The following is a 22,695-nucleotide window of genomic DNA, read 5'->3' on the forward strand; positions in this document are numbered from 1 at the left end:
TAATTAATAAGAAGTATATCAATTAGGGTTGAAGTGGTCTAGGTTTTACTGTTGGTTCTATTAAGTAAGGAGTAATTGGCTCCTGAATAGGGTGGTTGATAAATATCCAATACTAGTAGGGTTTAGTGGAATATGGTTAGGTAATGCTCAGGTTTTGGCATAGTTGCTCCTGAGGTTCATCACATTGGTGTGATGCTAAGTAGGAATGAATATGGATGATGGCTTTGGTAATAGGATCCAGGGTTTACACTTGGTTCACCCTATTTTGATTATCTAGGTTTGATGAAGATGAACACATGGGATACCCATATTTTATGTGGATTTGGAACAAGCATTTAGATGCTAAATATGAATCTATGATTACTAATGGAGTAACATGCTCACATGTTACTAGGGTTTTAGGTTTGCGAACAATTTAGAGTTCATAAGAAGTAATGGATCTAGGGTCTAAATGGCATTAGGGTTTTAGTATTACACATGAAATGATGAGGTTATCACTTTGTTTCTAATGGAACTAGGGTTTCCTAATTACCCTATAATTATTGGATTAATAACTTCATTAATAAAGTTGAAGTTATTAATAATTTTGAAATAAAAATAATATTAGATTTGATATTTTATTATTTTAAACAATTAATAATTAAGGCATTTATTAATTAGGGTTTTAAATCCTCCTAATAAGGATTTAATAAGTTAATAGAAAAGGAAAATTAATTTTAATGTTTTCCTTATTTACTTTCTGGTTTTTATTTATTTTAAACCTTCTTCCTAATTATTGAATTTTAACTGAATTTAGAACTAAAATTAAAGGCTTTAAATAACAAGTATTAAACAATTAAATTTTTATTAAAAATAAAAATTTCATATTATATTTTTTATTAAATAGAATTTACTTTTATAAGAATTTTGATGTCTTATTTTTATTTTTCTGACTTAAATTGAATTTTCTAAATTTGTTTGAAGTTGCAGCAATTTTCTGGATTTAAATCTAAACAGAAAATGACTAAAGCTACACGGACAGGACACCCACACAGTCCATGACTGGTGGGCCGTGTCCATGTTGGCGGCCACGTGGTGCCGACGTGGCAACCAAGTGCCTCACCGGCGACCAAAGGTGGACGTCGCCGGCGATTCCGGCCACCCGCGAGGGCGTGCGTGTGCTGGTTGGAAAGAGAACGCCGAGGCGAACCCGATGATGGCGGCGCCGCTCCGGTATGGTCACCGGAGCTTGATCGGCGGCGAGGTACTGCGGCGGCGTCCGTAGGTGATCAAACACGGCAACGATCTAGACCACTATCGAGCATGCCGAGCACACGAGGAGGAAGAGGAGCTCACCCTGAGCATGCAGGGCTTGATGGCGAGGCAAGGGGTGGTCGACATCGCCGGAATTGCCAGCTCCGGCCGTCGGAGCGATGAGGTCGACGTCGGCGCTACGTGCTGCTCCGGCTCGATCCTTCTGCAGGAGTAGCAAGTCGAGGACGGCGGTCACGCTGGTGTGCTTGGCTTGGCTCGGGGTGGCTTCCATCGCCGGCGGTAATGGATACTGGCGGAGCCAGGGTTTCGGTTTTGGGGAGAATTGAGCAGAGAGAGGAAAATCCCGAGCTAGGGTTCTTCGGGGAGCTTTATACGGCGCCAGGAACGTGCCTCGTCACGACGCCGATCGCGGAGAGGTCGCCAGCGAGAGAGGAGGCAGAGCACGTCTTCGTGCTGGCGTCCATGCGCGCTTGAGAGGATGAGGACGAGCTCCTCTCGCTAATTTAGACGAAGGGGTACATTGGGCTATGCTGGACTGCGGTTGCTGGGCTGCTTGGTGGGTTTGACTGTTGGGCTTGCTGCTGGGCTGCGTCGGCCGAGGTGAGCCTGTTTCTACATTTTCTTTTATTTCAGTTTTCCTTTTTCTGTTTTCCATTTTGTTAATTTAAATACTGTTTTGAATTCAATCATATTTTGTAAATTTGATTGATTGAATTCAAGTAATATTCATTCCAGGCACTTAAAGATTGTTGTTGTGTATTAACAAATTTAATATGTACTAAAACATTGTTTTGTTAATTACTATTGGTATTTGGATTTAAATATTTTTGTTGACATGAATTTGAATATCATCTTGAAAATATTCAAATTATTTTCCAATGATATTTTTCTCACTTAGTGGTATGTAGGTTTTATTTGGTATTACTTTGCAAGAAACAATTTCATGGTAATATTTATTACTGATTTGCAAATAAGAAGGTGGCTTTAATGGCATGATTTCATGTACTAAAATGTGTCTAAAGATTTGACCTCTTATTTGGGAATGTGGTCACTTGCACATAATCTTATGTGAGCACTTGCTTGTTAAGGTTTAATTAGTGAAGCATAGAATTTAGCTAATGAGCAATTCTAGGGTTCTAATTATATTCACCTAATGGTACTTGGTTCAATTCTCAATTATGGTCTGGATTTATAACTGTAGTCACCCAAGTGATTCACAACTAGGTTTGAGATATAATTCTGGTTGTAGAAGTGAGATGACACCATATTTTATTGGCTAGTGTTTAATCTCCCTTAACCAAGGTAACATGGTTGCTTGCTTAGTTGTTTATGTTCCCCTTTAATTACTAAGGACTTGAGAATTGGTTTTATCTTATACCAATAGATTTCTATTATATTCTTAATCTATGGTTAAAGTAACTAAAGTAGCTGTAATTCTTTTTATAGTTAACTTTGGTTATAATGATGAATGGTTTATCACCATATATATTATAGACTTTAACTCTAAGCTTTTCTTATGAGTTTATATCTTCTACTTCAAGTTCTTAGGGTTTATGATCACTACACAATTTATAATGATCAAGGTTTGGCTTCCTAAGTTATTACTAGAAATATTTAGATATGGTTGTACCAATTACCCCTCTCATTCTACAAGGACTTGGATTATAATCTATGGTTCTACTCAAGGAATGATGATGTGATTAACTAAATATGTGGTTTGCCTAAGAATTCTACCTTGCTAGCTTATGTAGCTTGTTCTTCGAGAAATCCGATAAACCTGCATCTTGTGGCATGCCTCCACCTCCTAGCTGCTTCATCTTGATCCTAACTATTTTATGGGGTGGCTCAATGTGTTGGTTTTTCTTGCATCATGGTGCAAGATGATGGAATGAATGAGGTAGAGGGTTCCTTTTATAGGCTTAGGCATGCTCTAATAGCTTGACACTTAAGTTGATGACTCTTGTTTCAATTTGATGAGTAATGTGCTTGGTTGTCATGCTCTCATCCATAGCAATCCTTTGAGCATGAGGTGGCATAGCTTAGGATTCAAGTTATGTAGATATTTTCATCCTATGTGGCATGGGTATTATCCTCTCATGTGATTTATTTTTGGATAGCCAAGTGGCTTTTGCTACTAAATATCTTGTGAATGATCTCATGCTTCTGGATGAGTCACTATATCATATGTGATTGTATTTATATTATAATTGGGGTCAAAATGTCAAAGATAAGGATTATACCCCAATTTTGAATGGTGATGTTTGATTTCACCAAGGCATGATCATATGAGTTTCAAAATACTCATAGTTTATTTTATTCAAATAGTTTGAACTATAATTCGTAATGTAAACGAATTTAGTTTTGTGACATTCCACATATTTAATAAGTTATGATTGAAATCAGAAGGTGTGGCTTTTATGCACTTAGGTCCTTGTATTTTGCTATATTTGGTATTTAGTTTTAAAGTGAATTCAATTGTACCTCAAGGTGGTTGCTTAACTTTTAAGTGTTAATAATTTAGAGTGTGCTTCTTATCTCTTTAATGGTTATATACCTCTCCCATCTCTAGGGTTTAATGATAAGCTTTTGTTAGTGTTAAGTTCAAGAGCTTAGTTCAAGAAATACCATGAGGTTCATGGTAGGACTATTTATTTGTTTAAGACATGAAAAAAATAAGTTAAGAATAGTTTCTCCATTTTATTGTTACTTGATTTCCAATTGAATAGATGTTCATATGTTATGGCAAGGAATACCATATTATGATCTTTAATAAGATCAAGTAGTTGATCCTTGTTTAATATGTTCTTGTGTTGGTTTTAATTCCATTTGATCTAACCCCTTAGCTCAAATCATCTCTACCCAAAACAAGGTTTTAGAAAAGGTCACATTGAGGTTTATATCACTGGACTTGATGATCTACTTCAATTCTATAAAGGTCAAGTGAAACTTCAGTTACTGTGACGGTTTTACTTTAAAGCGCGAAAATTCCCCGGATTTTCTATGCATGAATGCAATGCACACATCTGTTTCCTCTATTTTGTAACCCCAGATCCTGGGATATTACACCCCGCCCCAAACTTGCCTCGCCATGGTGCTCGCCTGCGCGTGGTTGAGGTTGGCGGCGGAGGGCGCCGCGACGAGCGGCGGTTGCATGATGGCGGCGCGGGCTCCTCTGCCGTCCTCCCGCCCGACGGCGGTGCGCCTCCACCATCAGCTCCTCGCGCGCGCGCCGCGCCTCTGCCATGTGCCCCGACGGCCGCCCACTACTGGTTGTTTTGGAGGATAGAGGAGAGAGAGGGGTGTGATTTGGTGGAGGCGCGTATTGTACGGAGTAGTATCTGTATCAGAAAAATGATTAGCTTATGTACGGGCCCACCAAAACACCTGGACCAATGGTAGCCTGATTTACACCAGGAGCATATGCCGGCCGATTGAACGATGCACTTTCCTAAATACAGCCCGCTATTTTCTTTGCATGTTTGTTTGAGCGATTCACGGCCAAGCATCTGAAGACCGCGATTATCTCGGTTGCTCGGCGCTCACGGCTCACCTTACCCTGCTCGGCTCTGTTCTTCTGCTCCTGCGACCTACAGATTTAGCCGGCATGGAGTATGTACCAGAGCAGCCGCAGGAATAGACGCATGGCTCAGGGAGCATGGCAACAAACATAGATCATTTGCTGAGCCAGGCAGCAGTACTACAGTGCGCAGCAACAACATACAACGTAGATTGTTCGTATGCTCTCTTTGTGTTTCCCTATTTAGCTGGAAAAATAAATCTACAATTTATTAGATTCTTTGTATTAACAGGTTATTTTTTTGGATCAGTTTTCAGATTTTGAAATCTACCAGGTGTAATGTTTCATGCACAAAGAGCACGGCGTTTCGAAGATATCCAGACAACGTATGAGACTTAGTGACCACTTAATTGCATAATCCTAATGCTAATTAGATTTTTTTTGTCAGCCTATATGAAATACAGGTACAGTCCTACTGGGTTTTCAACCGAAATAAAGGGAATAAGGTTAGGTAGGAGAGGGGATAAATAATTCAAATATATATGGGTAAAACATTAAATCGTTGTTTCTCACTTTGATGTTCACGATAAGAATAACTATTATAAAAGTAAATGCTAAATTTTATTAGATATCGGCAGAGAGTTGAAAAGATACTTGTACACAAAATTGAGGTGAAACCAAATATGGTTCCTGTTGTCTAACTAATATACTTACTTGGTCATCTTTTACATGCTGAAAATTTAGAGCACTTAATTTGGCTTATATACATTTGGATACAAGCAATAATTTAGAAAGGTGCCCTATTTTAGGAAAGTGAGAAGAATAGATCCTTTCACATCTCCAGAAACAATCTATTTTCGTATATAAATTCTCATTTAAAGAGGTTTTTCTTGTGTATTCATTTATCCTTGAAATAGGATTTTGCTCCGCTATATTAATATAGCAACCACACAGTACAACTGCCGGAGCCTCAGCACAAGCAAGTCCAAAAGAAACAAAAGAGAAACTAATGTCAGCAATATTGGATCAACGAAAACGAAAATGTTCCGCAACTTCTATGCCCTCTGGAGAATTCCCACCACGTTCTTAGCACTCTGATGCACCGCGTACCAAGCAACACCTTCAAGAAGGAATGTGATGATGACGACGCTGCTGTCCAGACAGGTCCTTGGGGTTTCCCCCGGTACGCGAAGGGGCGAGGGGAAGGAGTACGCCCGACGTTCTTCAGGAAGGGAGGGTGGCGCCGACCGACAACGATTTCTCCCGACCCCCAAATCCCCGCCCCAGACGCTCTATCATGCTCCACCAAACTTGCCGCCCACCAACGTGCGACACCACGGCCTTGCACACATCATCATCGTCTCACAGTGACCAACGAAACGAGCCCAACAAAACGGGAAGAACCAGCCGGGAGCGAGAAGCAGCAGGGAAGCAATCACGCGGGAGGGAACCGCCTCCACCGCTAGTGATGGTAACCGTCCGGACGCAGGTACAAGAGCAAACTAGGCCCATTCTGACGGTGAGGATGCTATGTTTCTTCTTTTCTTTCTTATTTCTGGTATTTTTCCTCTCAGCTAGGCTTTTATGCAGTTGGTCCTGGTATTGGTAATTCAACTGAATCATCATCGGCAGTCCCAGCCCACTGTGTTTATTATCCTTTTTTTAGAACTTGAGGTGGGCAATGGCACAATACATATGGACACAAAAGAAGGAGAAGCAACACGCTCTTGGGTTTCTATGGGTTTCTATACTCTCTGACGTGGGATTGAACTATTGATGCCTAAATTATTATCATATATGCATACTATATTTGAAGCTATATCAGTAATCCTTATCTGAAAATAACATCATCTTTGTTTACGTTATAAAAAAATATTTCTGTTCTTTAATGTTTTATTGCGCAAATGCAGCTATCAGAAATTTAGTCTCCATCTTCCCAAAACGAAGATAATTGATATGTCTGAAAAGTGAAGCAAAATCATGATAACCGTTGCAGATGTTATCATGGCGTGTGCTCTTTTTTTTTCACCATACTATAATATCAACAACCCAACTCGATAATGTGAGTGATCGCAGAGCGTCTGCTGCAAGAGAACATGCATCTGTGGGGCTTGTTGTGTGAGTGATCGTGGTGGGAAGAGAAGACAACAGGTGGCATGCGGCGAGGATATTAGGAAGAAAGGGATAGAGAGAAACACACAGAGAGAGCCGCTGATGCGTGCTTGCTATTCTAGATTACTGTTATTGCTTGTTGTTAAATATATAATATTTTGATCTTCGTAAAATGGGCAGCCTACCACCCCCGTGAATACAAGCTAGAAGCAAGCAAAAAAAAGGTATCATTTTGTTTTATCTCTACGATGAAAACAAACTCGATGAGACAAAATGACATTGTTAGCACATATATAATGTTATAAAATATATATGCTCGATTTGAGCACAATTTAGGAAAAAGAATCTTCTTTGAAAAATTCTGTATCGAGATTAGGAGAGATATTTTAGGGAGCTTGCTCGAAAGCGTCAAGATGGGAGGAGGTGAGCTAGGGGTGACTGTGTTTTTTTCATATGCCGATTTAATGTTACAATGTCTTATTCTTGAATTTTACGTTAAAAAACCGTAGCAACGCACGGGCATTCAACTAGTAGTTAATAGTTAGGGGTTCTCCGTTCTAAACACAATACATAGGGGTTATGTAGACTTCTTTCGCATGTGTGTTGAAGGGCGACTTCGAAGACATGTACTACGACGATGCTTCTCTCGCACAAGCAGATGGTCATCAGCTGTGTCCAACGGACAAGCTTGCCTGGGAGGAGGTGATCTTGTGGGCGTTCCACGCCGCCACTCCTCCCTTGTAAATAGATCGTCGCCCCCCTCCTCATCCGCTAGCTCGACCGATGTAGGAGTACACGGAGGCCCTGATCTACTGGCTAGAGTCACTGTTTTCCCCTGCTTCGGAGATTTTAGTAGGGATCTCGATCGACACTTCGTTGATGGCGGCGACGGTGCCGAGATGGTGAATGATTTTCCCTGAGCTTCTCGATCTCGAGGGTGTCGGCTGCGACGACGTTGATGGCTTATTGTCCTAGATTCCCGTCGGCCTCTCTTGTCGTTGAGGTTGGGGTTTGCAAAAAATTTTCAGCACGGAGGCGGAGGTCCACCGGCGGGCGCTGCCCTTGCACGCGCCCTCCGACCGGTTGAATTTGCGCCACTCCGCCTCTGTGCGGAAAACGGGGGGCCGCAGCGGCGAGTCCCCGCTGCCCAAACCACCGCCTCCCCTAGCGGAGCTTCCGCGGCTAGCCATGGGAAGGTCGAGGTGCGGCGAAGCGGCGGCGCGATGTGACGATTTCTCGTCGGAGGAGGTGGAGCGAGGCGGCGGAGCGAGCGGCAGCGACGGAGGGGAGTAGGGTTTGGAAACCGAACTCCCCTCCGCGGCCCGTTTTAATACGGGGAGAGCCTCGCGTTTCTCGGACCCCCAAGAAACTTTTACAGGCCGGGCCACCGTTTCGGACTCTAGTCTACAGCGAATTTGACCCAGACCCGTAAATCCGCTAGATAAGTTCAGTTCCGGCGGGGTTTTCGGGTTCATTGCAGCTGACACGACAGCTTTGTTGCGTATTGTCACATACAATAGAAACAACAGCTACAGTGTCAACATAATTTTACTTGACATTTTACGGTATCAGGATCTCATTGGTAGAACCGAACTGCGAGAAATGGGAGGCTCACCTGCGTGGCAAGAACCTAAACACCCGACTGAACCTTCTCCTCAGTCCTTGTGAACGCAAGATTTATCCTCCCGAAACTACTTACTTGACAAGGACATCATCTATTTGAAACATGTGTAAAGATAGAAAGAGGAATATATCAATGTTACAAAATCCAGGGATCAAACAGTTGCCATTCAACATCAGGCTGCTACATTGGTCTTGCAAGTCTTTTAACATAGACAACTCTTGAACACGGATTTACAGTCTTTTCACACGTGTAACATATATATAAGAATAAGAATCGATTTAGAAATGCTCCATTCTCTGACAGATACTTGGCACCCCTATTTATTTCTGCAAGGGGGTGCTAATACCCCTACCTACCCCGTGTCATTGCATAAATCTGAACCCTGCCCATAAGGATTAAGGATGGCACATCCCATATAGATGTTTTAGGTCAGGATTTGTTTATTTCCACGTGTGCGGTCATAGACTAACAGACTACCACGAGTGTGATGTCTAACTCTAACTCTTAAAGTCCAGGAATTGATTCAAGGGTGTATGTCTCCGATGTAGGTAGGCCATTCTCCGGGCCGGGTTGCGCCTTTGGTTGCTCCAACACATTCAACGCCTGAAGGTAGGAGTAGGAGGTGTTGCGATTCGGAGGTGGACTTGGGTTGGTTATCTTGCTCGCCAGGAAACGCCGGATGAGGCCTCTGAGGAATGGAGCCATGGTGTCTGGCTCGTACTCCAGAAAATACATGATTCCTCCCATGCACATGCAGAAAAGAGCCACCTGCAATTTTTGCAATGTTACTTCTACAGAAATGCCACGTATGATTTTTTTCTTGATCTTTGGGACAATGGGTCTAAAAGGCTGAGAGAAATAAATCATAGAAAGAAAAAGCAGAGGAAAAAGTAGATACTAGTTGTCGTAATTCAAGTATCGACAGCAAAACACTACAACAATGTCAGCTGCAGATTCTGCACTGCGCCCCAGATTAATTCTAGAAGATTTTATTCTCGTTTAACTATGGGTTTATTGTTTACATTCCTTCAAAAGAAAAATGAAAGAGACTCTGATAGTATTTCTGGTTGCTGTGGCTGTTTGGGTTCATAACCTTGAGAGTCAGTTTTTTCTACCAGACTTTGGGAACTTTGACTACCACTTGGTTTTGATGCCCAACACTTAGGTGTTGGTTTATGTACAGTTTTTTAACCAAAAGTTGGCCAGCACCTGATGGTCAGCATGACCCACCTGAATTTTATTGACGGCAAAATTTGGTTTGGTTTTTGTGTGCTAGATTTGAGCACAAACCAAAGACACCAAACTGCCAGTTTCTCCAGACATTACGCAAACTTAACCATGTCATTCAGGTGACAGATGACTACCTGACGGGCAACTCCACTACCCACTTACAATTCCCTTATTGTTGGAATTAATCCAGCATCTAAAAGTCAAGCACCGATCACAACTTGTGTTGCTATCATTTAACTATCTAAAGTTATCATACTGATTCTTCAAAGGACATCTTCCGCTATAATTTGCATCTCAGCATACTGCACTACAATATCTCCAAAATTTGGTTTGGTTTATGTAACAGTTTTTTAACCAAAACTTGGCCAGCACCTGATACCAGCATGACCACCTGAAGTGACGGCAAAATTTGGTTTGGTTTTTGTGTGCTAGATTTGAGCACAAACCAAAGACACCAAACTGCCAGTTTCTCCAGACATTACACAAACTTGACCACGTCATTCAGATGACACATGACTACCTGACGGGCAACTCCACTACCCACTTACAATTCCCTTATTGTTGGAATTAATCCAGCATCTAGAAGTCAAGCCCCGATCACAACTTGTGCTGCTATCATTTAACTATCTAAAGTTATCATACTGATTCTTCAAAGGACATCTTCCACTATAATTTGCATCTCAGCATACTGCACTACAATATCTCCAAACACGGCATGTGTACTATAGGATCCCTTCCAGTGATCACGGCAAACAGCACACCATGCTACAACCATAAAATGCTGGAATTCTTGGGTAAGGAAATTTTTAGCTGACATGGCCTTTCACTCAGGTTACATTAATTAAAGACTAACTTAAGGACAGACTACAAGCAAACATCGAATATTTTCTCTTGAGAGCTGAGGTCAAATGGGAAAATAGCAATAGAAATCTTACCTCGGCATTTTTTATATTTGGGAGGAGGTGACGGTTGATCAATATATACCATAGGGATTCTCCAGCACGGGGGAGTACATAGAGAGCTAACTCCGCTCTTCTAGCTTTATTCTCCAAGAGAATCGAAAGACCAGAAATTAAACCACCAAACCAATACACAAGTTTGTGGTCTTTGCTTGCAACTTTACGATGCAAACAGATGGCAGACTACCAGTGATGGAAAAAAGGTATTAAAACCATGAACCAGTTATGTGTAAAGGAACATGCTAGTTACTCATAGTTACCTGGAAGAGAGTGACAAAAGCAGACAAAAAGGTGGTAGATCGAACTGCACCCACAAGAGCACGCCAGCAAGTTGCAGCTGGGGATTCCAAAAACTGACATTTTGATGAATAAATATTATGTGTTAGTTAATCAACATAGAAGATGGATATACATGAGCAGACATACTAAAATAATAACAAAATAACAAGAGGCTATTGTTGGTGTTTAGGACTTGAGGTCAATATTTTGTTCCAACAGCACAATATAACGCAAAGAATGATCCGAGCACATTTGCATTTAGAAAAAGTTAAACATGTATGAAGCAGGTACAAATATGGTGGCACAATATAACTGCAAGGTATTTTGTAACATTAGTTTTTACTTGACGCATCAAATTTTCTCTGAAACAAATACACCACGCATGTGGATGCAATCACGTGGCACTTCTGAGTTTTACAGCAGAGTCTTTTACTATACAAATGAAACATAGTGGGCAGTAAGTTACCTTTTGAAGACGTAGAACAACAAAGGGGACAAATGTCAATGAGAAGTACAGAGGGAATGTTTTCTTGAATGTTGATGAAGTGACAGTAACATTATGAGCCAAGCATGATGCTCTGTCAGGATGAATCACAGAGCATGGAATAATGGATGGACTTTCCGTTAATTTCATCAAATTCAAATTCTTCTTGTTTGCGAATAAGGCCAAGAGGCCAATGAGATCCACATGACCACCTCTGCAGCTATCTCTGACAGCCTTGTAAACAGGTTCCGCAACTGGTCCTGTCTTTTGGATGAAGTCTCGGTACGATTTCGGTAAGCTTTCAGGCCTCATAACAAAAGCATACATAATCTGGAAAGATAAATCCAGGTGATTACACGACTTTTTCCCTCCATGAAAGAATCGTCATTAGATTAAAGCAAGACATGGATTTCATTTTGTTACCTGGGCACATGCGAGAGAGAAAAGCAACGCATCTCCGTGCCTCCAATGGCTTCCCCAAAAGTGAAATCTATTTTTGGACTTTGCAGAATTATATGCACACTGCAATGATCAAGCAGTAGAACATGAGGACAATAGACTTTATATGCAAAGTAAATATGATAACGTGTAAAGTTGTTGCTGACCTGAGCAAGCCTTGCTAGAAGATATAGAGAAAGGGTACGTCTCCTACTTGAATCATCGAGTGCAAGTATCGCCAAGCCTGCCACGGAACCTGATAATATTCTGGTCCATCACGCCCTCCAGTTGAGTCATGAATTTCGTTTGACAAAAATATTATAGGAGAAATTATCATATTTTGAACATATTCAGGAAGGTCCAAGCAATAATTAGATCTACACTTATATTGAACATGTGTCATAACCATCAATGCATATAAATTACTTACGCATTGAATGGTGTTTCCTTTTTGCGAAATCTCCTGAGGAAACATCGAAGTGCGTGATAGGATCCTGTGAATCCTCCAAAAAGTAGCCCTACCCGGCAAGCTTCCTCCCTTACTATTAGATCTTTCTCCGAAACCAGTTGCTGTAAATAAGTAGAAGATCTGTATAAGAAGTATAAATAATTTCGGGTACACTTGGCATATTTGTGTTTCAACGATTGAGCAAACAGAGGGGTGTAAGAAAGAGATGAAAAAAAAAACAGTGAGAAGGTGAGTACAGCAGTAATGGAACATTATTAGTAGACTGCATACAGAGGACCATTGGTAACGGAAGGGGGTTGTGGGCAACCACATGATACCTATTGAATGCATAACAGGAAACATTCTGTAATAAGCACATGAGTTAAAGCAATCTGACTGGAGTAGTACAAGTAGCATGTACTGTACTTATTATCAACAGCTGGCTAGAATATTTCACTCCTGGACAAATAATAGAGTCAACTAACTGCTACCTATTCAAGCAAGTACAGTATAGTAATAATCGCAGAGATAGTGATGGCTGTAACATGAACACCATCCACATTCTAGCAACGAATTCCCCACAAAACCCAATCTAGATTTAGCTAGTAGTACGAGGCAGCACCTTGAGATCGAGTAGGGAGCCGTAGGATCTGCGGCGTGCGAGCTTGAAGGCGCGCAGGAGGATCCCGATGCCGACGCGGACGCCGTAGGAGAGCAGGAAGGTCTGGCACAGGTTCCCTGCCGCGTGCGCCAGGCACGACTCCCCCTGGTGCACGCAGCACCCCCAGCCGCCGCCCTCCTCGTCCCGGCCGTGGTGGTGGTGGAGCTCCTGGATGGCCTCGCGCAGCCGCTCCTCCGCCTCCCGCAGCCGCCGCGCCGCCGCCTCGGAGACCTGCGGCTGCTGCGGCGGAGGGGCCGCGGCGGCGGGCGGGGCAGGAGGAGGAGGGCGCGGGCCGAGGGTGGGCTCGGCGCCGGCGGAGAGGTCGAACGACGGCGTGGAGAGGAAGGGCATGGGGCCGTGGGGCCGGGCTCGGGCACCGGCTCCGGCTCCGGCGGGCGGGTATGTTTCCCTCGCTTCCGGGGCTCGTCAGCGTCTTTCCGTTGGCTCTCGCGCTGGGGATTGAATTGATGGCTAATAAGCAAAGGGCGTGTGTGGGTAATGGCGGGGTAAACGGGCAGGGTGGGTGCGCCGTGTGGGTTACGGACGGCGCCAGCGCCACCGGACGTCACGCCAACAGCCGATGGGGCACACGCACGTACCGGAGATGGAGACCTGGACGGAGAGGTGGATTGTTCGGTTTTCAATGCGAAATCGATGGATCATCTCGTGGGGATGATCTGGTGATGTGGCAACTACTATCTCAAGACTCTAGATTCAAGACTCTGAGAGTTTCATAACCTACTTCTTGATATTAAATAGACTTTATCTACTAGTACTACTAGTATATCTCTTTGATGAGGACAGGCTACTTGGTCTCTTGCCATGGTTAATTAAGGAGTGATGGTGGTTGTAAATTGTGATATGCTTTGTGAATATGTGATCATCATCTTTTAATTCGAGAAGGTATTGAGCGTGAGCACGTGTTACACACCCATCGGCAACTATATATGGACATGTGGTCAATGTATTATGTATTTGGTCCTCTTTGTATTGTAGAAAATATCTTTGGACCTTCTTCTAATTACAATTCTTGTGGTTCTTTCCTATGGATTGTATTTGTCAACCGCTAGCCAAAATGCCTACTCCGTTCTTATGCCGCTTAATTTGAAAATCCAAACTCATGTAAAACAATGGAACTTAATCATATTTTTCATGTGTTTCATTCAAATGACTATTTCTAAGTTTTTATGTATTTCCCACTCATCTGTTTTGCGCCGAGTATACGTCAGATTTATGTTTTTTTTCCTATTCCCATATTTCTTGGTGTTGTAATCCAAAGGAGGCCCTTAAATAGCACATTGACACAGTATTCAACTATCCTTTGACCGTCGACATTGAACTATACAACCTCCATGTCGTTACTCGTTGTTGATAATGAGCAAAACGATGTTGCTCTCACCTTCTCCATGGACCAAACTTCTGAAAATTCTCAAGCATTTTCTAGGAGTTTCATCTAATATTTAAGGAGATAGATACTTTGCTTGTATATTAATTATGCTTTATGTTTTGAATGTGTTTCTAAGAATTTCCCAATTTTATTGTTTTCAAAAATTACGAACATGTAGATAAAGATAGACAACTACTGGCGCCAAGTGTCATAGAGAAAAGGGGAGGTTGTTGGGCAACCATGGCGGCCAGGGAAAAATGGGATCGATCCGGTCCTCACTCCAGGCTCGTTGAAAACCGTGTGCTAGACGTCGTGCACCGGTGACAAGCTCCATCTCCCGTTCTTAAGTCAGCCCCTTCTCTCTTTTAGCAGTACGTAACTGGAGAGAGTTTATTATCAAGTTCCTTCACGTTTCAACTCAGTGTGCAGTGACAACTTAGTATTCGGTTTGGTGCTCGTGTGCTTGCCCCATACGCGAGTGTTGGCTTTGAGCAGAACCCCCCCCCCCCACACACACACACACACACACACTTCTCGGTTTCTCGACTCGTGTGCCCTAGTTCGTGGAGTGGCATTGTATCTTTGAGACTTCGATGGGAATTTCGCGGTACATCGGGCGGCGTAAAAGATTTTCTAGGGCAACATCAACCTGACGTGTCCTGCCTTATTAACATGGCATTTTCGAGTGCTATCGAGGAAGTAAGTGTTCTTGTGTTCCTATTTGCTATATCACTAGTTTTACTAGTTTCTTCAGCGCGTCTTGCAAACTACTCCCTCCGTTCCTTTCTATAGTGCCTATAGATTTTTGGCATGTGTTTCACAATATAAGGGCTGTAGCTTGGCTTTTTCAATTACCCCCTCCACCGGTCAACTCCCACACGACATGCATGAAAAAAAAATCCATACAAAATAGGAAACAATTAATTGAGATTCATAATGCATGGCCCCAAGGATTGCTTAGATTTAGGAAGCAATGTTTTCTTTCCTTAATTAAACCTGGATGCACATATATGGAGAGTCAACCAGATAGATTTGTGGGATTTATTATGGTCTGATCTCAAATCGTTCAGCCACGAGGTTTTGTGTAAAAAATACTCTTGCGCTAATTTCCGTACCAAAAAACTATAAGCACTATAGAATGGAACATAAATATATGTAGATGCTACTGAAACCCCAAATGGAGCCTAAGCTCCAAGAAGCCTTTTTTGAACTCTATATCCAGAACTCTGAGTCTCATAGGTAGAACTCGAATACTAAAGAGACTTTACATAGTAGACTTATGTTTCTATATATTCTCTATTGTTCGCTTAGACAAAAAAGGAAAGCCACTTGGTCTCGGTCTTTCAAGGGAATATTAAAGGAAAAAAATTCAATTTGGCTCTCAGGTGCATATGCTTCCTCTATCAAGAAAACATATTTTGAAGGTGTCAATTTTTTTTTACAAGAGCGGTGGGGAGAAAATTCCTCACTGGTTTGACTATTTTGTTTAGCTCAGCTTGCGACTAAAGTTTATTTATTTTGCGAATAACTAAAGTTTATTTAAGAGCAAGTAAATATCTGCAAGTGCTTAGAGGAACCCAAATGGAGCCCAAGCCACAAGGGGCCCGCTTTTTAACTCTATATCAAAAACTATGATTCTCATAGATATAATTTGAGTATCGAAGATACTTTATGCGATGACTTCGGTTTCTATATACCTCCCATGTTCGAAATTAATTGATTCAACTTTGTCTATAAATGTATGTATCTAGACATGTTTTAAATGTATAGATACATGTCTATTTAGATAAAACTGTGTTATTACACTTGGGTGGATGTGTTATTTCTTAGAAGTCTTGCAAGCAGACCATGTTAACGAGTTCAACAATAGAAGTAGAACACATAACATTAGATAAGGCCACGGATAAAGCAGAGTGGCTTCGTGAGCTCTTGATGAACGTACATGTGGTTGGAAAACCAATACCCGATATTCCAATGAACCGTGATCATCAAATTGTGATCATCAAGGTAAATAGTTCTAATGATAATATGAAGTCACCAAGGCATGTGAAGAGGAGACTAAAAATTTTCAAAAAATGAGAAACTCTGGAGTTATTGCATTTGATTATATAAATATATACATATAGAAATTTGGCAGATCCTGCACAAATGATCTATCATGTAATGTGATATATCATGCATCGAAGGAGATGGGTATGAGACTCACTCTATGTATAATTCCCGTGAAATAGAACTGGGAGACAAGTTGTTGGTCACCTCAGGATATCTTGTGCCTGGCTGGCTGGCGTCATACTAGGAGGCTTTGTTGATGCGTACTCATACTATGTTATGCTTTTTTCGCTGGTTGATTTTTATATCAATCCTTGGCGATGCTTGAGTTGTAAATAGTACCATTTTTGAACCTTTATTTAATAAAGGGTCGTGTGCATCATCATGATGCAGAAGCTGGGGTATACCCCCATTTCGAAAAAAAAGTTGTTGGTCACCTGAGAGGAGAGTATCCTTAATTTTGTATAATACCACTCTGTGAAGATGCAATATTTTCCTAATTTGCATGGTAGGATGATTTTTGTCTTAAGGTGTTCTTAATGGCTTATTTAAGCGGAGTTTTTGTCCTTCAAAACATGTATTGAAGAACACACATATATGAGTCCGGCTGTTAAACGTTGCAGTCTATGTGAGATGGGTGTTCTCTACCGTGAACTCATGAAAGGAAACCCGCGGGGATGCCCTACGAGAACCTATTATCGGTCAAGGCTTTGTGTGAAGCTAGATTGGTAGAAAACTTACAGTTCAAGGCCTAGTTCATTGTTTAAGTAACAATCTAGTGTAACATAGAGTTCTAGGTGGAAGTTTAACTTAACAATCTCCACTATAAATCTGATATATAAGAAAATATTCTAAAATTAAAGGCAAACTTTATGTGCCTCTGGCATCTGGTGGGAGATTTTTGGAATTTTTGCCTAACATAGTCTCAGCCTACGTAAGTTAGTCCACAATTCCTAAAAATTAGAAAGGCCCAGTCGGCCCATTCATGAATGGTAAGAGGTGGTACAAATGCTTAGCCTCACACTCATAGTTTAGAGAGAGTTGGGCCTCCTTATGGGGAAGTTGTTCCATTTGTTATACGAGCATGAGAAGAGGACTCCTGCACACACTCCTCCTCCTCTACCGATGTTGTCGGTATACTTTATGGGTGTATCAACAGCGTGACCTAGATCCGGCAAGCTCGGGTGGCCCATAGACGGTGATGGTGGCATGTGGCCCATCGGGCGGCCTAGTTGTTGTAGATCAAGATGGATGAAGTCCAGCCCATGTAACAGGAGCCGGATCTTAACCGTCCTATGAAGATAGTCGGATCTGTGAAGGCCCATGAAGTATCCGGATCCAATACGATGCATAAGGAAAGGTGGATCCTTGACGTGCACGGGAATGTAATATTCCGTAGTTAGGCATCTTATATTCCGGCTAGGACTCTCCGTGTAACCCTAGATCCGGGCGTCTTTGTAAGCCGGATCCTGGGAGCCCTAGAGGCACAACCACAACCACAACTCATTGTAACAACGCGAGAGCGTGCAGATAATTTCAGACAAGCAGCAGTAGGCCCTGTCATCGTGCAGGTGTTCCGAAGCTGGGTAAATCGTGTACCACCGTCCCGAGGACACTCCGCCCAATGGCCCCTACTTCTTCTCCCCCTCGTGAGGATCCCTCCTCCGAGGTACCGTCGAATAGGCAACGACAGTTGGCGCCCACCGTGGGGCGAGAGGCGTCTGGAGGCCGGAACCGGGAGGGTTCTACCTTCGGAGGCATCGGCGACACCATCGTAGTGGGGCGCGTCTTGTACGCCGGCAACTTTCCGATCGTCCCCCGGGACGAGTGCTGGATTCCGGCTAGGACAGACCCCGTCAAGCTCTCCATCATCCCGATTGGTGGGGTACACATCTTCATCGGCGAGACCGTCGATTCCGACGGAAACTCCCTGGTAAGTCACGCTGACGCGACCGCCACTGAGCAGGACGCCATCGCAAAGATCCGATCCGAGATGCAGGAGCTTCCTAAGGAAGATTCCGCCTTAGATCTGGAAATTTCAAAGCCCACCTGAGCAGGAAATTACGGTGGAAGACCAATGCAGATCCGTCTAGGTCTCCCAGGTGTTAGAGAAGCAAAGGTGCCACTTCGTGCACTTCCTCGCCCATACCGTAGGAACTGCCCCTCCCCAGGAAGGATCCGGACCCATGCAGGTTGAGGCTATCGGAGACAACGACGCCCCGGATCAGCAGGAGGCTGCCGGAGACAGCGACGTTCCGGATCAGCAAGAAGATGCCGGAGATAAGGAGGAATCAATCCTGGGCAACCTAAGCCCATCCTCAGACGATGCTACCACCTTGGACACAGAGGAGTACAATTGCCTCACGAAGGAGCTGGAAGCTGACGAGGAAGCTGAAGCAGAATCCGCCCTGCCCAAGCAGGTCCTTGCAACCATAACTGGGCTGGAGCAGGATGCTGACGAAGAAGAAACCCCGACCGACGTCGGACTCCTAGGTGCGTCCACTTCGGAAACTCCGCCTTCGCGTCTTCGATACCGCGCCGTGCCGGATTCCGGAGAAGGGCATATCTCCGGCCATGGGGGGAATTTGTCCGCAGAAGAGCTCGTCGAACAGGCAGGCCGGGGCGCCATCGCGGACTCCGAAATCCTCAACAAACCAATAACTCCAGAAGAGGCCGCGGATCTTGAAGCCCTAGAAGCAAAAAGGAAGGAGATGCTGGCTGCAGCTAAAGTATTTTCCAACACCGCAGCAACAATGCTGGAGGAGAGGCAACAAGCAGAAGAAGTGATGGAAAGTTTCCTCAAGAGAGAACGCGAAGCCGCAAAATGCTTGGCAGAGGCTAAAAAGTTCCGAGCACAATGGGAAACCATGATGGAGGATGCTGCGAAGGAAGCAGATAGAATCCGCCGGGATGCCATTGGACCCCGAAAGATCAACTTTGCAACTCGCCACTCCAAAGGACAATATGAAGAAAGCTGCGGAGATCTTGGCCAAGCAAGATGAGGAAATCGACATCGCACACCTCCGCACACTGGTTGAGGAGCCAAGAATTCTTTTGTCATGCATGAATGGAATTTGAAGGGGTTGACAAAAGCTCTAACATTTTTATGTAGTGGAAAATGAATACAAAGGATGTTCGTCTTCAGTGGCCGCCTGTTCGGTTCACCTTTCAATTCCCAGTTTCTCCTCCCATCGTTGCTTGTTCGCCTCCTCTTCTCTGTATATAAAATATGTCGCTCCTCTCCAGAGATAGGCACAATACATAGCGCCACAATTTCTATGCGTGTACCATTCGGTTCCAAAATTACTACAATGCTGCTCAAGACTTCCCCATCCTGTCTACCGACAAGCAACATTGGACGAGACAGCAGGCCTCCAGAACCCCGTCTCTTGTGATCATGTACGGGAGTGGGGCGATAAGGTTTTGGGGAGCGCTCTAGCACGACTGTTGGCTTCTTCATCACGGACGTCGAAATGGACGCTGACGACTACTTCCAGGACAATGACTTCTTCCCCGGCATCAATGACCTCTTCAGAGATGATGCTTCAATTCCATTTCCTAGCAATGTGTTTAGGCTTGTTCTTGCCTAACATATTGCTATTAGCAATCCGTTTAGACTTGTTTTTCTACTCAATGGTGATTTGCAGGACTTGTTTAATCTCAACCTTTTTAGTCATGTTTTACTTATTTTTCATAGATTAAATCATGCAAAAAATTGCTAATATCTCCAATAATAAATGACATTGACTTTGAATCTATTGCTTCTAAATGGTTATGTAAGAAAATATCCTTGCATTTTAATGTAGTTACTTATGCTATCCTTTGGGGGACGAGGTGGAATACTGAAAGGATCGTATGCCGCACCTAGAGAGGGGGTGAATAGGTGCTAACCAATTTTTAGTTCTTTTTCAATTTAGACTTGACACAAAGGTAAATTCTCTAGATATGCAACTAAGTGAATTTACCTATATGACAAGGTAACCAACTAAGCAAGATATAGCTACGCAATATATAGGAGATAGAATAGGATAGAGGTAACCGAGAGTGGAGCACGCGATGACACAGAGATGATTCCCGTAGTTCCCTTCCTTAGCAAGAAGGTACGTCTACGTTTGGAGGAGTGTAAGAGCAAAGTTTAAACCCCAAGTTTTGTGTGTTTGATGACAACACTTGAGTAATCTCACCGTGTGCCATGAGTATCATTATTAGATTTGCAAGTGCACTGTGACCTCGCTGGACACGTCAAGATCGGAAGACTGAAGCGTAGTTGATAGGTTTTCTGGTTTTGTATGTGTATCGCGAGGTGACATGGCTGGAGAGAAAAAGGGGAGAAAACCAGTTTTAGCCAGGCCGGTACTACCGGTACCTGTAGCGGTAGTACCGCTACCTCTATAGGTACCGCCCCACGGTACCGCTCTGAGGATTGCACACGAGATTGTCCCACAGAACAAGTTACGGTACCTTTATGGTACCTTGAGCGGTAGTACCGCTTGCAAGCGGTAGTACCGCCCACGGTACCGCTCAAGTACCGTAACTAGTTACGGCAGTACCGCTCTGGTACCGCTCCGGTACCGCTTCGAGTCCAGTAAGGTTTGGACCCTGTTGCGGTACCTCGAGCGGTAGTACCGCTCTGCGTCCACGTGGACCAGATCTGGGGGATTTCGAACTCAGAGCGGTAGTACCGCTTACCCAAAGCGGTAGTACCGCTTAGGCAAAAACTGGACATAACGGTTGGATTTGGAGGAGCCTATTTAAGGGCTCCTTCTTCCCCAACTCGATTTTATCTCTCCTCTCTCTCTCCTCCATTGTTGCTGAGCTTAATCCTTGAGGATCTCCCCAACCATCCAACCAATCTTGCCCAAATTTTGAGGAGTGGTGGTCGAGACCCCGATCTATAGTTCTACCAAGAGAGATTTCACCAATACTTGCTATTCCTTCGTGGACCTTGGTGTTAGGGTTCCTATTGTGGGACATTGGAGGAAGTGCATCCATGGAGGCTAGCTTGGTGTTGTACTAGCTCCATGGGTTGTTGGGAGCCTCCTTGTGGTGTGGAGCTCGCCCCAACCTTGTGAAGGAATCACCGCCTCGACCGGTGCCTTAGTGGAGAAGGGGGAGCACCTTCGTGGAGCTCTCTCGAGGAAGAAGGTGAGGCCTTCCTTCGTGGTGTGGCCGCCTAATCTCTTGTGTGAGACTAACACCTCCTCAACGCAGACGTACTTCCTATTGTGGAGGGAACTGCGGGAAACAAACCTCGCCTCGTCTCCGTGCCCCCGGTTGTCCCGCTCCTTACTCTTACTATCTTGTTGATTCCTTTGCTTGTTGTACTTGTCTAGGATCATTGTAGGAACACCACCATCGCTAAAGCTATCACCTTTACCTTCCGTTGCACTAAAAATTGAAAAAGACTAAAACTTGCCGTAGGGCCATTCACCCCCCCCCCCTCTCTTGTTCGCTACGATCCATTCAAGTGGTATCAGAGCAAGGTTTTCTTGCTCGGGCTTTACCGCCTAAGAAATGGCCGAACAAGATGCGGGTGTGGCGAATGGGTCACCTTCCCTTGTGCCACCCGCTCCATCATCTCCTGTCGATACCACAACGGCTACGTTGGATGACCTCAAGAAATGGGAGTCATCCATCGTTAACCAAATGAAGGCGATGATGATGGAGTTGGTTGCTCAAAAACCGAACCCTATTGTTGATCCTAAAGCAAGTGCCGAGGATCCCCCACCAAAAGCTAACCCCTTTCCTCTTGTTGATTTTGTCGCGCAAGCGACGAAAGATCCACAAAAGGAAGGGCTTGGGGAGACCGGCACTTCAACAAAGGGGAAGGATGGGACACCGGTTGCGGAACGTCTAGGGGGTTATCATGAGGTGCCACCACCAAGTGATTACACCGTAAATGTTCCAATACCTATGCCACATATCTTGTCGCATGGTTCACCACCGTTACTTGAGGCAAACAACTTTGAAAATTGGCAATTCTTAATGCGTTCTCATGTGCGCAGCGCATCTACCGAGGTTTGGCGTATCATCGAGGAGGGCTATTCACCACGAGACCCAAAGAGCTTGACAAGAAGAGAAGTGGTGGATGACCAACTCAACGCCACCGCCATCAACATGATTCACATGGCCATCACGCCCAAGGACCGTGCTCATATCCGCTCGCTCAAGACCGCCAAGGAAGCATGGGATAAACTTGAGAAGCTCTTCCTCGAAATGCAAGCATCCAAAGCTCTCGTTTTGATGAAGTGAA

General features: G+C 43.8%; 1 protein-coding gene across 2 annotated transcripts; it reads right to left on the bottom strand.

Moving 5' to 3' along the window:
* Nucleotides 1-8,599: 8,599 nt before the first annotated feature.
* LOC124673943 lies at nt 8,600-13,358 on the bottom strand. Of its 2 annotated transcripts, XM_047209984.1 has the most exons (8): nt 12,968-13,358; nt 12,328-12,467; nt 12,065-12,164; nt 11,883-11,981; nt 11,442-11,789; nt 10,957-11,049; nt 10,673-10,879; nt 8,600-9,275 (listed from the first exon to the last, which is right to left on the bottom strand). In XM_047209984.1, exons 1-8 carry the CDS (start codon nt 13,355-13,357, stop codon nt 9,012-9,014), a joined length of 1,641 nt encoding a protein of 546 aa, XP_047065940.1. In that variant the 5' UTR covers nt 13,358; the 3' UTR covers nt 8,600-9,011. The 2 variants fall into 2 exon arrangements, with proteins under 2 accessions (XP_047065940.1, XP_047065941.1); XM_047209985.1 differs by lacking the exon at nt 12,968-13,358 and having other exon boundaries at nt 12,065-12,153; nt 12,328-12,444.
* Nucleotides 13,359-22,695: the final 9,337 nt, after the last annotated feature.

The sequence above is a fragment of the Lolium rigidum genome, chromosome 7 (assembly GCF_022539505.1).
Source record: "Lolium rigidum isolate FL_2022 chromosome 7, APGP_CSIRO_Lrig_0.1, whole genome shotgun sequence".
Taxonomy (NCBI): Eukaryota; Viridiplantae; Streptophyta; class Magnoliopsida; order Poales; family Poaceae; genus Lolium; species Lolium rigidum.

Coding starts and splice junctions, on each gene's coding strand:
- LOC124673943 (XM_047209984.1), bottom strand. CDS start 13,357: ATGCCCTTCCTCTCCACGCCGTCGTTCGACCTCTCCGCCGGCGCCGAG. Junction 12,468..12,967: donor GCTCCCTACTCGATCTCAAG/GTGCTGCCTCGT, acceptor ACTTATTTACAG/CAACTGGTTTCGGAGAAAGA. Junction 9,276..10,672: donor CAAATATAAAAAATGCCGAG/GTAAGATTTCTA, acceptor CAAAAATTGCAG/GTGGCTCTTTTCTGCATGTG.